General features: G+C 36.9%; 1 protein-coding gene across 3 annotated transcripts in view; it reads left to right on the forward strand.

Annotated features, from left to right (window-relative positions):
• Window positions 1-22349, forward strand: part of prkcab (protein kinase C, alpha, b) — a 157035-nt gene that overhangs the window by 111930 nt on the left and 22756 nt on the right. For 2 of the 3 annotated variants that reach the window (XM_065249958.2, XM_065249960.2), the window contains 7 exons: window positions 740-896; window positions 976-1110; window positions 2605-2698; window positions 7054-7083; window positions 11800-11940; window positions 13893-14066; window positions 20916-21007. In XM_065249958.2, coding sequence (XP_065106030.2) covers window positions 740-896; window positions 976-1110; window positions 2605-2698; window positions 7054-7083; window positions 11800-11940; window positions 13893-14066; window positions 20916-21007 — 823 coding nt within the window. The remainder of the gene's footprint in view (window positions 1-739; window positions 897-975; window positions 1111-2604; window positions 2699-7053; window positions 7084-11799; window positions 11941-13892; window positions 14067-20915; window positions 21008-22349) is intronic. The other variant, XM_065249959.2, reaches the window with a different exon arrangement.

The raw sequence follows: 22349 nt of genomic DNA on the forward strand, positions 1-22349 counted from the left end.
TAGGGGTGACTTCTTCTGATCAAGGTCTCTGATATTCTGTCCCTCTTTCAGTCAAGGTCTATGAGATTTTTCACATAATTCAGTATGAGTCTGATTGTACACCTCTTCTCAACATTTTACAGCTTTTACATCCATAAAAGTTTAATTCTTGAGAGTAAAGGTTTCTTCATACCATGATCAGTAGTAATTATAATAACTAATGATCATTTTAACATTACATCAGTTATGTGTGATAAATGTCATTACTTTTACTAAATGATCTTCATGTACTTTCTGTAGAAAGATCAAGTGATAAAGGGAAACGTTGTGAAATGTGAAGTACACGCTTTAGTAACCCCAGAAGAGAGATGTTGTATCTAAGCAACAACCATGAAAACGTCCTTCATCCCTCTTTCTGTTTCTGCTCAGTGTAGGCGATATTCAAATTAATGGCCATCAGTGTTTCTGTCAGGCCTTTCACATGAAGACTTTTCTCTAATATTTACTTTCTTGAAAGACTTCAGCAATATTTTTACACATTCACGTTTGAAAAATCACTTAATGCGAGAGCAAGACAAAGTTAAGTGTCGCCCCCTTTTGGTCGGCAGTATCATTGCAGCATGTTTAAATGAACCCAGTGTTTGTGTAAACTTTATCACCTGCTTTTTGTTATAAGCAGCGCATCATTTAGCAAAAACTTTCTTTGTATAAACCTTTAAAAAAGGAACTATATGGGAACTGTTATTTTCTTATTCATTAGTGGGTGAAGCCAGAAACCTCATTCCCATGGACCCCAACGGGCTCTCAGACCCATACGTGAAACTCAAGCTAATCCCAGACCCCAAGAATGAGACCAAACAGAAGACCCGAACCATCCGCTCCTCACTCAACCCCACCTGGAACGAATCCTTCATCTTGTGAGTTTGCACACAAATAACTCCTCAGTGTTGTACAGCAGATTCTCACAATAACACGGTTGCGTGTGTGTGTTTGCAGTAAGTTAAAGGCCTCGGATAAGGAGCGGCGTCTGTCTGTGGAGGTGTGGGATTGGGACAGAACCACCCGGAATGATTTTATGGGCTGTATGTCCTTTGGTGTGTCCGAGCTCATCAAAGCTCCTGTTTGCGGCTGGTAAGTCCCATACAAACATCTGTTAATAATAATATCAGATGATTCAATCATTATACAATACATATCAAGAAAATCAAATGCATAATTGTATTTTGTGTTTAACAACCATGCTATTTAGTGCAGAGATCAGCTCATTTGCATTTTAAAGGACCCCCCCCCCCCAAAAAAAAACTAGAAAGTGCTATAATAAATTATCTGTATGATATTTTGAGCTAAAACTTCACATAAGCACTCTGGGGACACCAAAGATTTATTTGATTTCTTAAAAAGTCTTGGGAAATGTCCCCTTTAAAGGCGGGGTGCATGATCTTTGAAAGTTAATGTCGACATTTGAAATCACCCAAACAAACACGCTCAATAGAATCTGGACCTTCTTTTGATAAACCCCACCATACATACGCAACCCAGGCAATGACACGCCCAGGGCTCTGAACCGGTTCAAGGAACGAAAACGAAAACCGGAAACGAACGAAATTTTAACAGGAACAAAAACGAAAACTAAAACGAAATCAATTTTAATCGTTCTGAACAGAAACGTTTATTTAAAATGACCATTAATCGGTTAATAACGTTATTTTATCGTTTTCTTTAATATTGTACTTATCAGTGATCAATCATGATTTGAACAGTACAACATGTGACTTTGACGCATCAAGCGTGAGTGACTTTGACACATAGCGTGAGTGAAATGCCCGCGCAGCAGTCATCGAGTCTCCGGCCCGATAGCATTTGTCTTAAATAACCACAAAGCTACCCATCAAATGTTCAGAGGTATGTTTAAGTTAAAACTTGCTTGGAAATATGAAGATGCAAACTGTAACTCAAAAGTCAACAAGTCTGTCTGCAATATTGAAGGATGTGGGGGAGAAGTACAGTAGCCGGGAATCACTGAGGTAACTTACAGAGGCACATTTAACATAAACATCCAGCAGAGTATGCTGCGGTTTCAACCAGTAAAAGACATGGTTGAAAACGGGTCGTTTTTTTCAGCTGTTTATACTTAAAATGAATGCAGGTATTTCTTTTGTGGTTTTAACAATTAATGAAATGTTGAAGTTTAGTTATATCATGTGTTATGTTATTATTTTTGTGTGAAAATTAGTCTGTATGCATGCATTTGTTAAAGTATAGCCTGAATTAAAATAACGTTATTAACCGGTATTTTTTCTAAGTAAACCGTTTTCGGAGCGTAAATGTTCAATGAGGAACGCAAAAACGGAAACGTTAAAATATCGATTCTGCTCGGAGTGAAACGATTGATAATTTTTTTCGTTTTTAAGCCCTGGACACGCCCCTTACTGCTGATTGGCTACAAGTGTGTTTTGGTACTTGGCCCGACTACTTTTCAAAGTGTTTTTCAAAAATCATGCACTCCGCCTTAAAGTCCGTTATGTAATGTCTGTCACCGTTTGCCATGTCAAATACCTACTTGGACTTAATAAAGAGCTTCAGTATGGTGTGACGTGTATCTGCGTTGTGTTTTGTGTGTGACAGGTATAAGATGTTAAACCAGGAGGAAGGCGAGTATTATAATGTGCCTATTCCAGAAGAGGATGACATTAACATGGAGATGAGGCAGAAGTTTGAGGTGAGGAGGTTTATTTATCACTCATGAATGAATCGTGACAGCCAAATGCCAGTTTGCCTTGTGAAATGAACACATGCTTATGCCTCAGACCGGATCGTGACTCTGAAAGGCCTAAGCCACGGTCAAGGTCGCCATGGCAACTGTTCTCATGGTCAGATCCTGTGGTTAGTGAGATGCTGAAGGATATTCACATATTGACTCTGTTACTTTATAATGCTGTTTTAATGTTTCTACGTTTTCATCCTCGAACACTTTCTGTGTTTTCTCTCTCTCTCTCTCTCTCTCTCTCTCTGGGGTAATCGACCCACTGGAAGTGCGCAGTGTTACCATGGAAGCCAGAAATAAAGTAATTTTGACAGTGTTTGCGTATCACTCGATGATTATGAACTCATCTGAGACCTACACTTTAACTCATTCCCCGCCAGCATTTTTTGTGATTTTCACAAAATGCTTTTCAGGAAAATGTTCTTCTATAATTATATAAACATACAAATATATCAAATGAAAGAACAGACCCTTTACTTTCAAACAAACAAAACGAAAATTTCTTCTCTTTTTATAACTTGTTAATTATGAGTAGGTTTCCTCAACAACACAACATTTTGAGCAAAATGCTGAGATAATTGCATTTCTGTAAAGGAATTTGGTTGGAGGTCAGATTTAGAACGATTAACAAAACATACACAGAGTTTAAAAGGAATTTAATTTGGTTTTGCTTTAGTTTTTTTATAAATTGGGTAAACTAGTGATAATCTAGCCTTCTAGTGGATAATAGCGTAGTTACAGATTACCGCAAAAACTTGTCAGAAAAGCGTCATTGACAGGGAAATATTTTCTCTTAATTGACAAGATCAGTGGTTCTCAAACTTGGGTGCCATGGTATTTTATAAAATACATAAATTTATCATGAATTCTGTGTAATTAGTTGGCTACTAACCAACAGCAATACTTTGTATAATGTAATGTTTTGTTTAATTAAAATGTTAAGTTTTAGAACAGTTTTTTGTCATAAATTTTCTTTTGGGGGGGGGCCGCAAAGGAATGCACTCTACACAAGGGGGCCGCACGCTGAAAAAGTTTGAGAACCACTGGACTAGATAGCTTGTCAATGGCAGGGAAAGAGTTAAATCTTCAACCAGTTCTCCTAAATATATACGCTGTTACTTTAAGGTTGACTTTGAGAAGAGTAGGCTGGTCATTGGTTCCTGTTTATAAAAATATAAAAAGGCATTCACACAAATGGATTTTTCGACTTGTCAATTGGTCGTAAATGTTTTATGGATTTCACCTCCTCGTATGAATAATGTGAACGAACTTGGTGACAACTACTGCATACAAACAGCCCACAACTATACTTGAGCCCTGCTGTTGTTTATTTGACAGCTGCCCGAGGCAACTATTGTACACTGTGTAATAAATCCAGTGTTATTCTCCATGTCAGTCAGGTCTGGTTTGGCTCTGCATTACATTGACAAAAATAAACTACAGTACCAGGTACAGTACAGCGCGTTAAGCTGGGAAAACTGCTGGAATTTACCTAAACTTACTGTAGGCTGCGTCTCAATCCGCTCCTGTGTTCAGTAGTCTGGGCACTGATCAGGGAGTCGGACATTTTAAGGGCCATTATGGCAAAATCCTTCCAGTGAACTGGAACGTTCATTCCCTAAAAATTCTTACAATGCAATGCAAAATACAGTCAGTATTGATGTTTCCTTGCTGGAAATCACATGACCTTCGCTCTCCAACCGAAAATCGTGCGAGCCAACTCAATAAACTTCATGAAATGTGAGAGAACTTTTATAAAGACAAATGTTCGTTTTAGTTTCAATATAAACACACATTGCTACACTGTAAAATAATCGCAGATACAACATATATTTTTATTAGGGATGTGCATCTCCATTATCTCGATGCATAGCCTAAGATACGATACGTTAAAGATACATATGAGCAGCCACCAATGCCATTCACCCCTCTATGATGCAATAAAAACATGATGCAATGCAATTTAAGATGGTACACTCTTAAAACAGTTGTGTTAAAACAACACATTAATGTGTTCTCCCTAACTAAACACATCTCTATGTTATTATTGGAACAACACATCTTATTTTAACACAAAATCAACACACAATGACACATTTACTGTGTTAAAATAACACAGAATGTGTTAAATAGTATAATGTGTAAAAAATGAACACATCCTTTCTTTCTTAGTGTACAGATAGTTTCCACCCATTGGATTTGTACATGTGTGTATTATAAGACCACTTTAAGAGTAATGATATCTCACTCTTAATTTTGTGCATTTGTCTGTTTAGTTGTCAAAGCACTGTCAGTCAAATCCATTCCAGCAGAGCAGTGGTCACAACATGTCAATCTTTGACACTTCCCCTGTAGATTCCGCAAAAGTTGGTCCAGCTCCGAAAAATTGGGATCATTCACCGCAACAATCCCGGCAGCCTGCCGACTAATTTTCCCTGCTGCCAGTCAGCCGCTTTATTACTTTTATGAACCAAAGTCAAATTTTCCGAATTTGCGTCCACGTTCCTGCAGCGACTATAGTGTGGATTGGTGAATAGTCATAATTTGAGAGGATGTATTTTTCAGCACGCTGCGTTTTTCCTGTATTTTATATATACATAATGTAAAAAACACATAAGAACCTTGCTTTGTGGAATTCATATAAAAGTTCTCAACCTTATTTGGTGAACCAGATTTTGTTTAAGAGAAACTTCCTTATAATAATGACTTAGTATCTTATTAAAAAAAGATAGGACTATAATGATATTTAAAAACATTACAACTTGTATTTTAATTTGAAAATGGTTATAATATCATATATAATAAAAACAATTGTTTTGTAAAATCTAGTCATTCTCATTGGATTTTCTTAAAATCCTTTTTCCAGTGGATGTCGCCAGCGTGCAGTGTTCTGGCCACATCGCGCATGTTAAGTTTTAATTTTGAGAAAGCTTTTCATTATTATGAGACACTTAGTCATTATTATGAGAAAGTATCTTATAAATATGAAATATGAAGTCATTATTATGAGAAAGTTTACATTGCTATGACATACTGACTGTATTTTAAGGACTTTGTCAATCAATGTTTCCCCCTTATTTTCCCTTTATATTTTGAGTTTTCTTAACATTTAAAAATTGTATTCATGCATTTTTTTTATCTCATTTAGAGTCCATATAATTTAAACTCTGTTTTGTGCTTTTTATGCTCTATTTTCTGTAGTGTTGTGATCCCCAGCAGCACATACTGTAAACTGTTGAGTTTAGAGAGGAGAAAGCAATCTTAAAATATTGGACAGTTTCTTAATAATAAAAATATAGCGCATCTACTAATAATTATACATTAATAAATCTGTTTTTATCCTTTTCCAAAATGCATCAAAAATTCCTTCATAAAAATGCAATTATTTTAGCTTTTTGCTAAAGAAGAAAAGTTATTTGAAGAAAAATACTCATATTTAGGAGTTTATAAGCAGAGAAAAAAATATATATGAGATATGATGAAATGTTTCTTTCCCAACTTTTGTGGAAAAAAGAAATGCTGGTGGGCAACTTTTCAAAATAAGGCTGCCGGATTGAGTAAAAAAATTAAGTTAAACAATTTCAACTTGAATTTATAAGTTTTGTCAACTTTTTTTAAGGCAAAACTTAAAATTTTAGGCTGAATTGACTTGCCAAACAAAGTAGTTTTAACTTTATGCTGCATTTATTACAGTGTAGGCAAGCAGGGACCACATTCCACCTTAATATTTATGAAGTGTTTTTAATATTATTCTTTAATCCAAATTAAGTCAGAGAATGAATAAGAGCTGTAAATGATCACAACGCGCTTAAGCAACAGTGGCCCAAAATATGAGAGTTTGTATTATTATTCATATCTATGTAACAGTTTGTTCTGTTTCTGAAATCTGATTGGCTGAAAGGCCTTTCCATCCACGCGATAGTATCATCACGGGAACCGCTTTACCGTTTGTATCATTTCACCACAGTAAAGGAGTCTTGTTTAACCACTCAAGCCGTACGGTCACATATTTTTGTGATGGATTTCACTCAAACATTCAGCAGCACAAACGCTCTTTTTAAACACATGTGCGTTTATTCATCTCACACACTTAAAACCAGAGCATAAATCAACAGACATCACGGTTAAAATGTGGTGAGGAAGCATCTATACTGTATGAAATATGTAATGCTTGTGTGAATGTCTCTGTGTTTGCTTTAACACTCTCACGGGCTGGTGACTTGTGTTTTCAGTCTGACCTGAGACCTGTCACGTCACGTCACATGTGTGCAGTTGTCCTGACTAACATCTCAGTTCTCTCTCTCTTATAGGCCTATCAGTTCAATATCCACTTCCTGAAGGTAGACTGTCTCTGTCTCACCTCTCTATCATTCAATATTTGACACGCTTTCTGATTGTTTGTGTGGCTCAAACCACTACAAAGAAATCAGGTTTACTAACAAAAATGCAATCAAACTTTTTCCAGGTTTTTATTAACGGTCTTGTTTTATTATGCACATTCTCAGGAAACGGTGAAATGTGTCACTGTTAATAATAAACTAAATCTTAAATGCTTTCTTATTAAAAATGAAAGTAAACATTTTAATTGGCATTTATTTGTTAACCTTTAATTCAGTTGAATGTTATGTGGTGAAATATTACTGTGATGAAGGTCAATACAAATCAGCTATATGATCACACCACATTATTACGTTTCTACCCTTTATCTTTATAAAGAGAGAAATCCCAAACAAATTTTCATTTGATCAGACAAAGAGAAATTCTGAAAACTGTTTTCAGGGAGAGCTATTTTTGTATTTATTTTTTTTATAAAACCTATGTAAATGGGTTATTTCTAAGTAATGTATTTAATAAATCTATGTTTGCAGCTTAAGAAGATTTATGTCCTGTCAACTTTCATTTCCTTCCATGCAGTATATGAGAAATAAATCATGTGAACACACATAGCACTGTTTATTCCTGAGACACACAAACGTGTTGAAGTTTAATGGAAGTGTGTGAAGTGCAGTTGTTAGTAAATAAACAGACAGAGCACAGAAGCTAAAGTGTGTGTAATAATCTTTAGGCTGTCTGTGATCTGTAATGGGTTTTCTCACAAACACTGAGCATGCTCCATGTGCATCCTGGATGATTGAAACACTAGATCACGTCTGGCTCTTCACCATCTGTAAATAATGAAACACAGTTTAAAGACTGAGCTTGTTTCATGACCTCTGTTAATATTCTGGAGTGCTCTAGTGTTTGCATGACAGCTCCTGTAGGGGGCAGCACATGATAACTCTTCTGCCTCTTTAAATGTCACAATGCTTTTATGACGTTGTATTATGATTTAAATGTCAATCATTTTTTGTCTGGACACATATTGCAAGTAAATCATTCAACAGCATGTAAAAATGTGGAATATTTCAACCGAATTATTTTAACTGTAGTGTCTTTTAGAGAGTAATTCATTAAACTCTGTGATTTGTTGTTTAAGATGGTTGTCAGGTTCTTCTAATCATGTTTATCCTCTTGATTCCCACAATACTTAAAGGTCCACTGAAGTGTATTGAAACGCGCAGCATTATTGGATGTGTTGACTTTATTTTAACTGAAACAGGAAGTCAGTGTGGAACTATTGAGAAGACCCTCCCCCTTTTTTATTAAATAACCAATAGCGTTTTGTTTATGACACAGCTGCATTTGACAGCTTGTGAGCTCCACACAGTTAGAATAAAGTCTAATAGAGTCTCGATCGATTTAAAACTGTTATTACAGAATGAAAACAATGAGAAGATTGATGTGTAATTAATGTTTGTGTGTATGCTGCTGTGTTCGTCTTCAGTGCTGTTTATAATGTCGATGCTGTCTAACCCTTTGTGATGTTTGACTCTTTTTACCGCAGATTCATGCATATGATGCGCTGATCTGTATGTTTTGGGCCATACCATTTTATATATATATCCAGTTTACGACTTTATCTATCTTTAGCTCTCCTGGATGTTCAGGGAGTTTTTTTTATTTTTGCCTCAGGGTCTGACGAAGAGACTGACATAGCAAGCGACAAGACGAAGCAAGAAAGTAACAGAGAGTAAATCCTGTTTGTCTGTCTTTCTGATAACTAAACCAATCAGTTTTCTCTGTGGGCAGGATTATAAAAAAACTATAGAATACAACATCAATTACATTGTAAATACACTCAGGTGTAACCCTGCTAAACAAGGTGAAAGGGTTGAGCTACCTGACATGAGTTTTTGCAAGGTGGGATATCTGGAATTAGAAATTTCAAAACACAATGTGAACAAATCATTTGAACATCAGACAAAAGATAGTTGATCAGGGTTCCCACGGGTCCTTGAAATCCTTAAAAGTTTGTGAATCTGGGGGGAAAAATCAAGGTCCTGGGAAGTTTTTGAAAATATACATACATAGATACAGGTCATTGAAAGTGCTTGAATCTATTTTATGTTTTAGTAAAATTTTCTGGGAAAAAAATCCATATTATTCCCTGTGTAGTGTAGAATAATATCATAAAAATTCTAGACTTTTTAAGCTCACGTGCTAAACTGTTGGCTTTAAATGCTTATATCTTCTGTATGTGAATGTTGATTAATACTAAAATGTTTTGTATAGTTGTGTTTGACACATGAAAACGTCTCGGGTTACGTATGTAACTGTTGTTCCCTGAGAAGGGAACGAGAAGCTGCGTCTCTCTTGCCATACTTCCTGCTTCTCTGTAACAGCGTCTTTGGCAATATTTCAGATAGCGATATACTTCCTGGCTCCCGCGTCACCCTGTCTTTGTCGTTAAGCCTCACCATTGGTTGAATTTGATATACACATTCAGACGCACTTAACCCGGCAGGCGTCCACAAAGTGTCACCACAGTGACGCAGCGTGAGTTCCCTCGAAAGGGAACTGTAACAATGTATCTTAAAAGATAACATAATGTAACCTTGCTCTCACTTGAAATGTGTCCCCACATTTAGTCCTTGAATTTGAGGGTATTGGACCTGGAAAGTCCTTGAAAGGTCCTTGAATTTGAAGTTAACTCAGGTGTGGGAACCCTGATTGATATTTTCGCAGACGTCTAATGTAGGAGCTGAACACAGACATAAATTAGTTATTTATTGGAGGAGATTGACACGACCATGCCTGAATATCTGCATGAGATAAATCATAACAGCCAGATCTAAACTGAAGGATCATCTGTAACCTTCAGTAATTCTCCCTCACAGTTTCTGTCTCATGGATGATGTGGACTGTGAATGAGGATTATCTCTCATAACTCATGCTAATCTTCTGACCCCACAGACATTTCTGGGTCTTTCTATGAAAAATGAACTTTCCAGAAAGGTTTCTTGTACCATCTGAAGTTTAATGATGTAGTTGTTTCCATGTATAAAGTAACAGTATTGACAGTTTAATGCTTGTGCCCATCAGATTAACACTCATTAAAAGTACATGCTTTCTGTTTTTACCCTTTGTGCTTATATGTTTTGTCATTTAAATGGTGCGTATTATTTGCTATTACTAACAGTGTAGAAAAGTTGGGAACGGTCAAACAAAGGGAAATGAAATAGCTGTGAGTGTTTTTATCAGTGAGATTTAGACAAGTAGAAACAAATAACACATCATCATATAAAAGCATCTGTGCTTGAGAGATACAGTAACACATTTGTTAAAGAGAGAGAGATAGAGAGAGAGACAAAAGACACTTGTTTAGTAAAATGTCTATTAGATACACTGGTGTGGTGTCGTTTTTTCTGACCATTACACTTCTCAGAAAGATAGAGAGAGGCTTTCGTGTCTGAAATGCTTTCTGTAGACAGTAAATTAAAGTGAACTCTTATAGCAGAATGCAAAAATAGACGGAGGTGTAATTGCAGGTTTTGGGTTGGGTGATAAACCCTCATTATCACTGTCAACCGTTGAGTCATGAAGTATCCAACTGCACACATCCAGGACATAATAACCCAGCTAAAATAAAAGGATTCAGACTGTTAATAGTGCTGGATGAGGTGCCTACAATATAGAGCTTTGAAACGCTTTCAAGCAGACTTGATAACTTTGCCTTTTCAGGATTAAAAAGCTAAAGTATAGTGTGAACACCCAATTCTAGTCGAAAAACATGTGTGTTCATTTGTGTAGTTTGTGGCGTTTGAAGAATTTGGATATCTTAAGTCTTCAACACGCAAACTTTGATTGTTTTTTGCAAGATGAGCTCTGAAATCACAAGCATTATTGTATCTATTCACAGTTGCAAAATTGTCCTTGGGCAAAATGTAAGTTACCATGAGCATTGACAAATGTGGAAGTCAAGGCTGTAGCTGAAGCGCAGTTTAATTTATTAGGGCGTTCCTCTAGTGGAATGGATTGAACTGACGCCACTCTGACAAGTGAACAAGAGAAAAAGTGTTTCACATGTTTGCATATACGGTTTAAACCTTTTCCTCTTTTGCTGACATCAGTTTTCCAAAAACTAATTTTATTCTTTACTTTACAAGACTGCTGGTGATCAGTGGATTCCTAACATTCTCACAAGCACTGTAAACTCATCTAATTCAGAAACCCATTCATTCGGTTGAGTAGATACGTAATGTTTTAATCACAGTGAGCATAAAGGGTCTTTAACATTCAAGCAAACTCAAATTCACTTTATGCAGAACAGATATAAGCTTATTAGAAGAATGAGTCTCCTGTCTCTCTCCAGCAAGTTTCTGGGACGTCACCGTCTTATAGCACATTTTTGGGAAATATTGTGTAGATCAGTGGTTCTTAACGTTATTCCTGGAGTCCCACTGCTCTGCACATTTTGTATGTCTCCATTATTTAACACACCTGATTCAAATCATCAACTCATTAGAAGAGATCTCCATGAACTGAACTGAGTCTGTCAGATAAAAGAGACATACAAAATGTGCAGAGCAGTGGACCTCCAGGAATAACGTTGCTGTAGAGCACCTCAGCAGACACCTTAGTGCCAGACATTGTGTTGCATTTGCACGCGTGTGTGTGTGTGTGTGTGTATTTGTGTGTGTGTGTCAGTCATTTATAACATTTCCTTACTCCCATAGAAAGCAAGGCTCGGCCCAGGTAAGAAGGTCATCAGTCCGTCAGATCACCGGCGCTTCAGTCTGCCCTCTGGAAATGTGGACAAAGTCCGACTCAATGATTTTCATTTCCTGGCTGTTCTCGGCAAAGGCAGTTTTGGGAAGGTCAGTCACATTTGTACTGTAGATCTCATGGCAAATTCTGTATCAACACTCCACAATATTATCCCTCACGCCATTAGTGTTTGAACAGGAGAACTATACTGAGTACTAAACTGTACTGAATCCCATCTAATTTGTTGTTGTGGGGAATATCAGCATGTTATTGTCATATGTGGAAGTACAGCCCAGTCTCACGAAATTTCGTTATATAGTCACGTATTTTTTTGATTCTTTTTTCGTGCTATTATCACGAATTTTCGCGTTTTTTCGTAATCGTATCACGAATTCCTGTTTTCGTGTGATTATCACGTATTGGTTACTCAACTGTTTTGTCCTATTTTCTTACCATTGTCGCTTCGGTTTAGGGTTAGATTTACATAAAATGACATCCCTAACCAAACCCAACTCTAACCCTAACGCCAGGCGACATATAAAAAAATAAATCAGGAAAAATAGTATAAACCAATATATAAAGTGACATTCTAATGCAAGCACCAAATCTAACCCTAAACCGAAGCGACAATGGTTTAAAAATAGGAAAAAGCAGTTGAGTAACCAATACGTGATAATCACACGAAAACAGGAATTCGTGATACGATTACGAAAAAACGCGAAAATTCGTGATAATAGCACGAAAAAAGAATCAAAAAAATACGTGACTATATCACGAAACTTTGTGAGACTGGGTAGGGAAGTACAATGAAACACTTGAATTCCTGATCTACAAAAAAAACCTGCTAGACAATACGCAACGAGACAGTTAGACAATAAAGTGCAGGAGTGACAAAATGTCCAGCATTATTTTTGTTATGACACGTTAATGCGTGTTGAATGATGTCTTGCGGTTTTGGGGTTGAGAATTGTTCCTGGATCTTGTAATGTGTGTTCATATAGTCATGAGCCAGATGGTAGAAACTAGAGAAGTGTCTGTGCAGGGTGACTGTGGTCATTTATAATGGGTTTTGTCTGAGGCACTGTATTGTGTCCTCAACTACTGGTGTTTCTTCTAAGGACTTCACATGTGGCGTTGTCTTTAGGCTTTCAACTAAAGCGACTGCTCTCCGGTGTAAACGTGAATGTGTCTCTCCCCTCCACTTATGATCCGACCGACCAAAACGCATCTTAATACCAGGTATAAACAGCCTCTAAGAGAAAAGTTGTTGCACTGACACCAAGAGCCTTCTCTCTGTGTCATTATCATTGATGTGGGTGATAAGATTTACAATGGTGGTATTGATAATGAACGTCATTATAATGATGGACCTGCGAACAGCCACGCAATCAGGTGTTAACTAGGAATATAGCACGGGCTCAGAACACATCCCTGTGGGGTGCCGGCGTTGTGGGTCATTTGGGAGGAGATTTTTGTACAATTCCGCACCTGCTGGGGTCTGTTAGGGAGGAAATCTTAATTTCACAATTTGACACATAGTCTAGCAGCTTGTGAATTTGTTTGGTTTCAGCAGAATGACAGTGTTGAATGCAGCAGTAATAGTCCATGTGGGTCAGTGTGGTATGAAGCATGTGTAGTATGGCATCCTATTGTCCCAGTAGGAAAACTGCAGTGGATCTGCGGTATTTGGGGATGATGTTCTTCATGCATTACAGATATAACTCTATCATAACTCTAGTTATGATATAACTCTTCAAATGATGTCATAAAACTAGACAATGCAACAATACTCTGATTAATTGTTCAAAAAATACTATAGCAGAAGGTCAAAAGAAGAAATCTGTGGGAAATGCATGCAGATGTTATAGACAGAATATTCATTTATCTAAGAGATATACGCAATGTTTCTTTCGCAGATGTTGTGTGGCTCTGCAAACAAATGCAGTTAGATTTCATTTGTAATGATTTCCTTTATTCAAGTGACTCAAAATAACTTTCACAGATCGATGTTATGACCCTCACAAACCAGCAACTAGTGACAGAAGTGTTTGTTTGTCTCCAGGTGATGTTGGCTGAGATGAAGTCGACTGAGGAGCTTTACGCCATTAAAATTCTGAAGAAGGATGTGGTGATCCAGGATGATGACGTGGAGTGCACAATGGTGGAGAAGAGAGTGTTGGCCCAGAGAGAGAAGCCTCCATTCCTCACCCAACTACACTCCTGCTTTCAGACTATAGTAAGACAAGATGTGTGGTGTCTAATGTGTGGCCAGTTTATGTTTAATGTTAGCATACCAGTAAACAGAAGTGTTTTGGTTTGCAGCTGGTGTTCATAGTGTACAGTATATGTAGGGTTGGGCGCAGTCCTGTAGGAGTCACAGTAGGGCATAGACATCCGGCTGATAAATAATTTAACATATCCTAGTGTGCTCTCGCAAAACATTCATACAGACAGACAGTACCCGCCATCACGTCTGCTTGCATTAGATAGAATGCATCTTGAGTAAGGTCACTTACGGCTCTGCTGAAACCACCTTCATGTGGCTTACGTCATCAGCACAGTGTTTTGGATACTGGTGTCCCCATACAGTAATGTGTGGGAAGATTAGGATGATTCTAAGGGCCCTGGTCACACATGGGTTCCAGCAGAACCCCATACTTTAATACTTCATTTAAGTACTGAAATAACATATTTGCACATTAGCACTACAATGAAAGCTTTCAGACGCTGCCAAGGGTGTGTGTATGTCCCCTTAAGATGTTTGTGAATTATGTGTGACCCTTCGTCATTCTGGGATGCGTTTCCCAAAAGCATCGTAAGGCTAAGTAGATTGTAAAAACTATCGTATGAATCATCTTAGACTTGAGGGGCGTTTCCAAAAGCATGGTAACTTAAGTAGCACTGGAAAAATGGCCGTAGATCTGAGTGCTCTGGAGTAATTAAATATTCCTAAGTGCAGGACAATCGTCAAATTGCACCTAAACTTTACTCCTGTGCAGTAGTGTTGTAGTCAAGACCACCTAAACCAAGACCAAGTCATGACCAAGACAGGCTGAGACCGAGACAAGACCAAGACTTTAAAGGGTCGAGACCGAGTCAAGACCAAGACAGGCCGAGACCAAGTCAAGACCAAGACCATTGCAAGTCACTGCATTAAAACACTTAGGATAAAATGTGGAATATGCATATGATTAGGCATTTCTTGTCTCTGTGTCTGTTTGTGTGTGTGTTTGTGTGTGTGTGTGTGTGTGTGTGTGTGTGTGTGTGTGTGTGTGTGTGTGTGTGCGTGTGCGTGTGCGTGTGCGTGTGCGTGTGCGTGTGCGTTTGCGTGTGCGCGTGCGCGTGTGCGTGTGCGCGTTTGTGTATGCCATCAGAGAAGTTGATAAAATAATCAAAGGCATTGCAGATATGTGTGAATTTATCTTTGTCTATAAGCAAATAAAAGTGAACAAACACTAAGAGCTGAAATCAACTTAACCATTAAATCTGATCTGTCTTTCCATGGCTTGCCATCCACTTAACACAATGCAGGTGTTTTTAGTAATAAAATTAGAAAAACTATGGAAGAAAAATAATGACAAAAGTTTTTGAATTAAAATAGCCTGTTGAATTGTACTACCTGAAAAAAAATGCATTGTATTAACCGTACTTGAATTTAAATGCATTGTATTTTTATGTTTTGGAATTAAAACAGCCTGTTGAATTGTACTACCTGAAAAAAAATGCATTGTATTAACCGTGCTTGAATTTTAATGCATTGTATTTTTAGGTTTTGCATTTTTAAGGGCTGAAATTCAACATGCGTGTATATTTTCTGTATTAAAAATTCAATAGTCCACATTCACCTTTTAGATTTCACTTTAAAATATTCGGTCTGTTTAAAAATACAACGTAAAATATTCAGCAGGCAAGTTTCAGTCCATTTAAATTCGCGTCCAAAAATTCAAGTCCAAAAATTCAGTCGTACAGATTTCAACATTTAACATCCGGGAACTGCAGGAAAAGCAGTAGAGTACCGAGTATAATCTCATCTGCTGTTAATCGATCTGGCCAGCAGGTGGTGCACGTGTTCGCCAAAACTTTGTACATGTAAGATGATTTATCCACTGCAGTGATGAATGTTGGCTTTTATGTTCAGTTTTAGTAGAACAACTGTAATACACTCATACAGAGAGTGTATTGTTTGGTTATGTTATTGACAGGATACTAAACGGTTTTTAAATGCCATATAAATTAAATAGGGCCTTTCTGCCTGCTATTGGCTTCGTTTCTCAAAAGCTAAGTTGATTGTAGATTTTATTGGTGGCAGTCTACCATCTTCTTATGCCTACGAGAAACGGACACGTTTTTGTAATTCTTCACCTCAGTTTATAAACCATACTCGGATTATTGAACTGTTCAAGTTACAAAGCGTGCGCGCGGATTAATAAACCATACGCACAATTAAACAATCAGTGCTCTCAGATTTTCAATCCATATCCACACATTCATAAACAATAAATAAACAGTGCACACGCTTTCGCAATGGTTTTGCAAACTGAGTCCACTACCGCAGAGGTCCCCAACCACCGGGTCGTGGACAAGTTGCCACCGGTCGCAAGAACATCCTGAAAAAATGTGTAGGCTATAATAGCTACGTTATAGTTTAATCAGGTGTTTTGTCCTTTACGAGCCGACTTCAAATAACATATCAATCCACTTCTATACAGGGCCGTGCTCACTCTTTTTCTTTGTCTCTCTCTCTCTCTCTCTCTCTCTCTCTCTCTCTCTCTCTCTCTACCAGCGCATCGGCGATCACATTGCTGTCATTAAGGCCGTAGCCAGGATTTTTCAAATACCGAGGACAACCCCTACATTTTTTTTTTATTATTTATATTTTTTCCATATTACAGAATAATAATAAACACGTCCAAACTACAATAGCACAAATGTAACTGTGTCTGTGAGAATTTTTGTTGGTGACTAAAAGCATCCAAAAAAATCAATGGTTACATTTCATTATCTGAAGTCACCCTTTCAGTGGCGGATGCAGAACGTGACATATGGGTGGGCATGGATTAAGTCCGGGTGGACCTGAATCTATGGGTGTCACTTTTGAATAAGAAACTATAACAAGTCTATAAAATTCGTCAAAACTTCAGGAATCACAAGCGTATTGGTGAGAACACCCGAACTGCACGTCACATTTTTGACATTATTGATATACTTTAAATTGTAATGCAACATGACATTAATTAAGCCTTTTTGGTTAAAAAAATTATTGGGCTGTCATATAGCCTACAAAAAAGAACCTGCACACAGTGACAAGAAATATAAATGAACACAAAAAACCTAATACTTTTTAAAATAGCCTATTAAAACTGTTTAAATAAATTAAGCTACTAAATGCTTAAAATGAAGCTTCACTCTGAGCGAACACATACCTTGACGAAGGCTATTTGCCGATACGTTGGTTATAATAAATAATTTTTGCAAGTGAGTGTGCAGTCACTATTTTGTGTTATAAAATAAAGCTTCTAACATCATATTCTCTTCATACAAATCACTAAAAATATATTTTCGTTCTCACATATTTAAGTTAACTTACTAAATAAAGAAAGAAAAAGGGAATTGCTAGAATAATGTTTGACTCTGAGGTTAAACGAAATGACAAATAAATAAACATTTAATATACTTTTTGATGACCATAAGAAGCGGGTACTCGTAAAGAGCGGAGCCGAGGAGCGCGCATTTCAGACGTGAACACGAAAGGAATAATGGCTTTCACTTCATTTCCTGACAGTTTCACTTGTTAGTGGGGATAGTAATAACTAACAAGATGACACCGAATTACATACAATATAATTACCTAACTAAATCTGAGAGAATGCAAACCCATTACAATATTTTTTCCTCCGACGGGCAGGGCGCAGATACATCTTTGTAGCCCGACAGGAATTCGCCATAGCCCCGGGACAGTTAGACATGGATACAACTTCATATGGTGTATTTTACCTATTGCATGTTATGTTAAAAACAGTAAAATTATAAGTAAGCTTGATAACTATTTAAAAACTATTATAAAGAAGTTGAATGTTGCGTTATATGGTTCTAATGAAAAAAATATTCCCGAGCAGCTTTCAGCCATGATCACTTTGAGAACTTTTTTTGCAAGCAAGTGGAAAACGTATTTTGAATAACAATACGTTATAAATATGTGCTGCGCGCTTTCCTCTCAATAACATAAACACACAACAAATATGACAGCGGGGTAAAAAATAGAAAGGAAACATCTGATCACAGTGATGTTGTTTGATAGCCTACCAGCTCTCTAACTCAGCACTAAGTCACGCCATGTTTATTGCTACACTTTATACAATATAGTCTATTGCTTTTAGCAACAAATAGCCTATCATAACAACCTATAAGCCTACTGTGTAATTGAGACATTCATTTAAGAAATGCATTAAAAGCAGTAATAGGCTGCGGAAATATAGTGGGTTCACGTCAATCCACACCACAGACGTTCTTGGTTTGCTTCTTATTTATTAAATCGAGGCAATTGTTTGATTAAACATTGATTAATATTAAGATACAATTTATACAAAACGAAATTCACTTTAAAGAAAGTCTTTCTACAAAACAAACCTATGCAGGGCTCGCAAAATCGCTACCCCGACGTCCCGAGTATTATTTTTTTTTTTTCATTTCTGATTGGGCGGGCCAGCTGTCAATAGCTCCGCGCCTGCCTGCAATTAGTTTCATTTGCGATATCAAATGAATGTCTTCATTTTATTCATAAAGTCATACCTTTGCAATTCTTTGATCGATTGTGTTTTAGAAGTACTGTATGCTTGAACTCTAATGACAGCAATGTGATCGCCGATGCGCTGGTAGAGAGAGAGAGAGAGAGAGAGAGAGAGAGAGAGAGAGAGAGAGAAAGAAAAAGAGAGAGCGCGGCCCTGTATAGAAGTGGATTGATATGTTATTTGAAGTCGGCTCGTAAAGGACAAAACACCTGATTAAACTATAACGTAGCTATTATAGCCTACACATTTTTTCAGGATGTTCTTGCGACCGGTGGCAACTTGTCCACGACCCGGTGGTTGGGGACCTCTGCGGTAGTGGACTCAGTTTGCAAAACCATTGCGAAAGCGTGTGCACTGTTTATTTATTGTTTATGAATTTGTGGATATGGATTGAAAATCTGAGAGCACTGATTGTTTAATTGTGCGTATGGTTTATTAATCCGCGCGCACGATTTGTAACTTGAACAGTTCAATAATCCGAGTATGGTTTATAAACTGAGGTGACGAATTACAAAAACGTGCCCGTTTCTCGTAGGCATAAGAAGATGGTAGATTGCCACCAATAAAATCTACAATCAACTTAGCTTTTGAGAAACGAAGCCAATAGCAGGCAGAAAGGCCCTATTTAATTTATATGGCATTTAAAAACCGTTTAGTATCCTGTCAATAACATAACCAAACAATACACTCTCTGTATGAGTGTATTACAGTTGTTCTACTAAAACTGAACATAAAAGCCAACATTCATCACTGCAGTGGATAAATCATCTTACATGTACAAAGTTTTGGCGAACACGTGCACCACCTGCTGGCCAGATCGATTAACAGCAGATGAGATTATACTCGGTACCATAGATATGTATATAAAGGCTAGATGGCTCGTCCGCGCTGATGGCCAATTGAGTGGAACGTCCGCATTTTGGCGGCCATCTTAGGACAGGGCGCTCGCTCACTCGTAGCATTGAGTTTTAATGATGCAGGTACTTTTAAATGACCATAACTTGCTTAATTTTTTACCGATTTTCAAACGGATTGGTTTGTTATAAACGTCAAAGATGTACCTATGACACTGAATACGTATACTAAAAATAAATAAAAAATTCATGAAACATGTTAAAGCATCCAGAATTATAGCCACGTTAATAACGTTTGTAAAAAACCAAACCGTTTGTAAATCCGTCAAGAATTCAGCAAGTTACGAGCATTTTAGTTGGCGTATGTCACTCACCTTCCGTCCACAGCAGCAGGGAGCAGCACTATGGCAGCACTGACCTAAGATGGCCGCCAAGTGACGACACAGCTGACTCCGCCTTGAGCCATCTAGCCTTTATATACATATCTATGCTCGGTACTCTACTGCTTTTCCTGCAGTTCCCGGATGTTAAATGTTGAAATCTGTACGACTGAATTTTTGGACTTGAATTTTTGGACTTGAATTTAAATGGACTGAAACTTGCCTGCTGAATATTTTACGTTGTATTTTTAAACAGACCGAATATTTTAAAGTGAAATCTAAAAGGTGAATGTGGACTATTGAATTTTTAATACAGAAAATATACACGCATGTTGAATTTCAGCCCTTAAAAATGCAAAACCTAAAAATACAATGCATTAAAATTCAAGCACGGTTAATACAATGCATTTTTTTTCAGGTAGTACAATTCAACAGGCTGTTTTAATTCAAAAACATAAAAATACAATGCATTTAAATTCAAGTACGGTTAATACAATGCATTTTTTTTCAGGTAGTACAATTCAACAGGCTATTTTAATTCAAAAACTTTTGTCATTATTTTTCTTCCATAAAAACTGTCATTGGTAGAAACTTAAACAATGCTTAAACAATGCCAACGTCATATGCCAAACCTGAATAAACTGCATAAAATGTATGATAAATAATAAATTTGTGATGTGCACTGCAAAAAATGATTTTCACGAAAACTTAGTATTTTTGTCTTGTTTTCAGTAAAAATGTTTAAAATTAAAAATTCTTAAATTAAGATGCTTTTTCTTGATGAGCAAAACTACCCAAGAAAATAAGTCTAGTTTTAGACCAACAATATCAAATTTAAGTGACTTTGTGCATAAAACAAGCAAAAACATCTGCCAATGTGGTAAGCAAAAAAATCTTGAACCTTTTTCTTAAACACTAAATTCAAGAAAAAATCAAGAAAAATTAGCTTACCCCATTGGCAGATTATTCGCCAATGCAATCCGTCTGGATTGATTTAGTTGTCAGGACAGGGGATTGGTGCTTTAATGTCTGTGATGACTGTGATATTTATCTCTTTTGTCAGGATCGTCTGTACTTTGTAATGGAATATATTAACGGCGGAGACCTGATGTACCACATCCAACAAGTGGGCAAGTTTAAGGAGCCACAAGCAGTGTAAGACATGAGACAGCACACAGCACATATTTATAATTTCTCAGCAAACCTTTTGAAATTATTCACCAGGTTATTCTGCTTAGATCTTAAACATTGTAAACATTCAGGATCAGTGTTGAGGAGAGGGATTTTTATACACTGAGATGCAGGCGGGTTCACTTGGCAGGCCTCACAAAAATAGACACCAAGTGATGGACTGAATGTTCCACTGCTTGTTGCTCTTCACTGTCATGAGGACACGGTGTAGTAATAAACCCAGTTTTACATGTCATTTCACACAAGCTGCTTCATTCTAGCTTGAATGGATTTTTTGTGAAAAGATGTCTATGATAACTGGTGCGCATGCGTGATTAAAATCAAAATGCACACCAGTCACTGCTCTAAAAGGCACTTCTGTGTACCAACGTTGCTGGATTTTTGTATGCAACAGTCAGGGGCTCAATTGGCAAGTTTAAATATTTAAGATTTTAATACTTTACTCATGCGTTGTTTGATACGTTTTGCTTGAACACACCTTTTAAGCGGGAGTGCGATCCGCATCTCAAGGCTTCACACAGCACGCCAATACAAGCAAATACCAACTGAGTTTATGTTTTCTTGCACTTGAGCAGACATTTTAACATTAAAACATTATCTGAAAATGACCTGATTGTAGTAGTTAAAGTCTTTTACACATTAAATAAATATAAACAGTTGAGAAATAAAATACATGTGTAGCAATACTGTATATTGGATGCATGCATTTAAAGCGACAGTACACCCAGCATATTTAGAGTATAAACCTGATGCTGTTTTTAATGTTAATCAAAGCAGTAATAATGATAAGATTACTATCCTGTATTATTGATTGTATTATCTATTGCTTATCTGTTATATTTCACTTTATGCTTCTTATTTATTAAACACACATGCACTCATTAACACACATACAGAATAGACTTATGTCAGTATATTTGTTTGTTTGTCTTGGTTTTTGATGTTTAACACATATAAGTAGAAACACATTTTCTGTTTGCATTATAATCATTTATTGCAAATCTTTTTTTTACAATGGACACAAAAACACATGATAGTATTTGCTATGTTCAATGAAAACAGATCACAGAAGGGCTTGAATATATTCATTTTGTTTGCTTTTGAGAGCGTTAGCACTCGCCGTCCCCATTTAAAAAGTGATCATTCACCCCTGTACTGTGTTGTGGGGTACAGTATTACACGCGGTGTTGGACAAATACAATGCATGCAGAACATTTGCATACTGTGCGCAGTAATAATTAATTATATATAGCGTGTAGTATGTAGCATGTAGTATGGTAGTATTCAAAACTCAATGAAAAGACTT

This window comes from Paramisgurnus dabryanus, chromosome 3, assembly GCF_030506205.2.
Source record: "Paramisgurnus dabryanus chromosome 3, PD_genome_1.1, whole genome shotgun sequence".
Taxonomy (NCBI): domain Eukaryota; kingdom Metazoa; phylum Chordata; class Actinopteri; order Cypriniformes; family Cobitidae; genus Paramisgurnus; species Paramisgurnus dabryanus.